At 54.8% G+C, this 3,783-nt stretch overlaps 1 protein-coding gene across 1 annotated transcript in view; it reads right to left on the bottom strand.

Annotated features, from left to right (window-relative positions):
* Positions 1–3,783, bottom strand: part of MYO15B (myosin XVB) — a 36,367-nt gene that overhangs the window by 14,572 nt on the left and 18,012 nt on the right. The window contains exons 22-25 of the mRNA XM_026456790.1: positions 2,296–2,389; positions 1,594–1,653; positions 909–966; positions 550–680 (exon numbers count right to left, since the gene is read on the bottom strand). Of these exons, the coding sequence (XP_026312575.1) occupies positions 550–680; positions 909–966; positions 1,594–1,653; positions 2,296–2,389 (343 nt within the window). The remainder of the gene's footprint in view (positions 1–549; positions 681–908; positions 967–1,593; positions 1,654–2,295; positions 2,390–3,783) is intronic.

Here is a 3,783-nt window from a genome sequence, read left to right as displayed (position 1 = left end):
GTCTCAGCCTCCTGAGTAACTGGGATTACAGGCACCTGCCATCATGCCCAGCTAATTTTTGTACTTTTAGTAGAGACTGGGTTTCACCATGTTGGCCAGGCTGGTCTCGAACTCCTGACCTCAGGTGATCCGCCCACCTCGGCCTCCCAAAGTGCTGGGATTACAAGCATGAGCCACCATGCCCGGACTGTATGTGCAGTTTTGAATCCTGCATTTGTATTTACTGCTGAAGTCTGGACAGTTTCCCTTGTCAGTAAACATTCTTTAAGGTCATGACTTCAAAAGCAGGGCACTACTGCAGGTACAACAAAGGTGTGGCATTGTGGATCTAAATAACTTCTCCCATCCAATAACACCGATAACACTCTATGGTGAGACATTTACATTCAAAGGTTATTTTCAGAGCAATTCAGCGCTATTCACAGCCCTACAGGCTGGGGAGGGAGGGGGGAAATAGCTGAAAGCGGGGGAAAAAACGCAGCTTCTGCCAGGCAGGTGCTAACTCAGAACGGTGAGGCCAGTGGGAAGAGCTTAGGCCTGGGCGCCCACCTGAAAGCCGACGGGGATGAAGCTGGAGAAAGGGAACCGGTCGATGTCTGATGGGAGAGTCAGGCTGGGCCGGGCAGGAACCTCAGGGGGCAGGCACTCTGTGATGCTCCCAGCCAGGGCGTCCTGATGGCCTGGGAACAAGCACCGGGAGGCAGCCCAGGAACACCCAGGTGTGGTACCTGGCCCTGGGACCACCTCCACCCCTCCCCACGAGCCATCAGCCCCTGTCCACAGGGACCCGAGCAGTGAGCTCAGGGGAGCCTGGAGCATCAGAGGGAGGAACCACAAGGGGCAGACACACCCCACGGTAAAGGGACTGGAGAGGGGTGTCCTAACAAGAGGACACGGACAAGACTCACCTTCCACCGTCTTCAGCATGACGGCCAGCTCAGCCGGAATCTCCAAGCGCCCCAGCTCCTGGCAGAGGGGGCCCATTTACCCAGGATCCACCGGAGGGGCCTAGGGACCAGTGTCCATCCCCACACCCTCACCCCCAAGATTATAAACATCCCTTCCAGAGACCAAGTATTTTTTTTTTTTTTTTTTAAATTTCAGACAGGGTCTCACTCTGTCACCCGGGCTAGAGTGCAGTGGTGCGATCGTGGCTCAGGGCAGCCTTGACTTTCGAGGCTCAAGCGACCCGCCCACCTCAACCTCTTGAGTAGCTGAGACTACAGGTCTGTGCTACTGTGTCCAGCTAACTTGTGTTGTTTTTGTAGAGATGTTACCCAGGCTAGTCTCAAATTCCTGGGCTCAAGCAATCCTCTCACCTCGGCCTCAAAGCGCTGGGATTACGGGTATAAGCCACCACGCCCAGGCAAAGACCAAGGATTCTGACCCTGGACACTCAAACCAACAGAGCCCCAAGGACCCTCTGAGGGAAACCAGGAGCCAAGGGCACCCCGGTCCTCTTCTCAGGAGGTGCAGTGTATGGCCCTGAGGGACGGGACCCTCAGGGGGTAGCACCTGGCAGCCCTCTCAGCCGTCCCAGTCTCAGCAGGTTCACAGTCCCATGTAGAACCCCCCACCTTCCAGGCCACCTACCATGCTTGGCACTCTCTTCAAGGCCCTTTCGCTGCTGTGCCAGCCCTGCCAGTGCCCAAGCTGTTGGAGGAGATGTGGAAAGAGCTGATGCCTCTCATGTGAGTCACCTGGGGGCACCTCCCCAGCTCTGAAGTTCAGCTGTGCCCTCCTGCCCCTGGGAGGTTCTCAGCAAAGCAGCGAGAACAGATCAGGAGGGGTCAGCTACCCCTGGCCCTCCAGGGCCCTCACCAGCCTTAGCGCTGTGGGCGTCTGTGCCCATCTGCCAGGGCACCGGGAAGAGGGCAGGAAGAAGGGAAGCAATGGTCCCAGGGGACAAAGTCCAGCCAGGGAGGGGTCAGAGAGGAGGTAGCACATATGAGCATGGACCTTTGAGCTGCTTTATAGACCTTAGATCAGAGTTATCAGGCAAAAGAGGGGAGCGGAAGGGGCCCGGGGAAGCCTGGAGGGGATGGGAGCCCCAGGCAAGAGGGAAGAGCCAGGTCCTGGGGGGAGTGGGCAGGAATGGAAGAAGACAGCGCCTTCCAAAGGCCCCAGCCTACCCCGGCCGGAGGGAAAAGGGATGAGCTCAAGGAGCACTGTGTCCAAAGCCACAGTCCTTGAGATGCTGGGCTGAGAGGGTCGATGCTGCTGGGATTTGGCCAGTTCGGCCAGCTCAGGCAGCCTGGCTTCTACTCTGAGCTGCCCCCGGCCAAGCCCCTGTACCTGCAGTCTCTGCCGCCTCCGGAGCAGGGGCTGGGCCACCAGCAAGATGGTGTTCAGCTGTCCCAGAGCTGCCCGCCGCCGGAGGCACCGCTTCCTGGAGGCCGGGAGAGGGCGGGGACGAAATGAAGAGTCTAAACTTATGCTTCCTGCCTGGCACTGGAATCCCCTAAGCCTAAGCCTGGACATTCATGTAAAAGCTGACTTTGGACCAGAGAAGCCCTGGATGCTTCACAGAAACAACAGGAAAAGAATAGGATACTTCGAAAGAAGAGCAAGGGTCAGGTGCAGTGGCTCATGCCTGTAATCGCAGCACTTTGGGAGGCCAAGGCGAGTGGATCACTTGAGGTCAGGAGTTTAAGACCAGCCTGGCCAACGTGGCAAAACCCTGTCTCTACTAAAAATACAAAAATTACAGCACACCTGTAATCCCAGCTCCTCAGGAGGCTGAGGCATGAGAATTGCTTGAACCTGGGAGGCAGAGATTCAAGTGAGCCTAGATTGCGCCATTGTGCTCCAGGCTGGGTGACAGAGCAAGACTCAAGTCAGGAAGGAATGAAGGAAGGGAGGAAGGGAGGGAGAAAGAAAGAGAGAAAAGGAAGAAAGAAAGAGAGAGAGAGAAAGGAAAAGGAAGAAAGAGAGAGAAAAGAGAAGAGAAGAGGGAGGGAGGGAGGAGAACAAGTAAATTGAGAGACTGTTTAGCCTGAGGGATTAAGATCTGACTCTGACTCTGGGCCTAGACTACCTGGGTTCAGATCAGTTCCCCGTACGCACACTGACCAAAAAAAAAAAAATCATTTCCCTTAGCTTGGCACGGTAGCTCATGCCTGTAGTCTCAGCACTGTAGGAGGCTGAGGAAGGAGAATTGCTTGAGACCAGGAGTTCAAGACCAGCCTGGGCAACATAGCAAGACCTCATCTCTACAGAAAAGATTTTTAAAATTAGCCAGGCATGATGGCGTGTCCTTGTAGTTCTAGCTACTTGGGAGGCTGAGGTAGGAGCTATGATTGGGTCACTGCTCTTTAGCCTGAGTGACAGAGCCAGGCCTTGTCTTGTAAAAAAAAAAAAAAAAAAAAAAAGCAGAATTTATTAAAAAGTAACATCATTGGCCGGATGCAGTGGCTCATACCTGTATCACACCTGTAATCCCTGTACCTTGGGAGGCTGAAGTGGGAGGATCACTTGAGACCAGGAGCTAGAGATCAGCCTGGCCAACATGGTGAAACCCCGTCTCTACAAAAACACAAAAAAGGCCAGGCGTGGTGGCTCACGCCTATAATCCCAGCACTTTGGGAGATTGAGGCAGGCAGATGACAAGGTCAAGAGTTCGAGACCAGCCTGGCCAACATAATGAAACTCTGTCTCTACTAAAAAATCTAGGCCAGGCGTGGTGGCTCAAGCCTGTAATCCCAGCACTTTGGGAGGCCGAGACGGGCGGATCACGAGGTCAGGAGATCGAGACCATCCTGGCTAACACGGTGAAACCCCGTC

This window comes from Piliocolobus tephrosceles, chromosome 16 (genome assembly GCF_002776525.5).
Source record: "Piliocolobus tephrosceles isolate RC106 chromosome 16, ASM277652v3, whole genome shotgun sequence".
Lineage (NCBI taxonomy): Eukaryota > Metazoa > Chordata > Mammalia > Primates > Cercopithecidae > Piliocolobus > Piliocolobus tephrosceles.
This window is presented reverse-complemented; position numbering and strand designations above follow the sequence as displayed.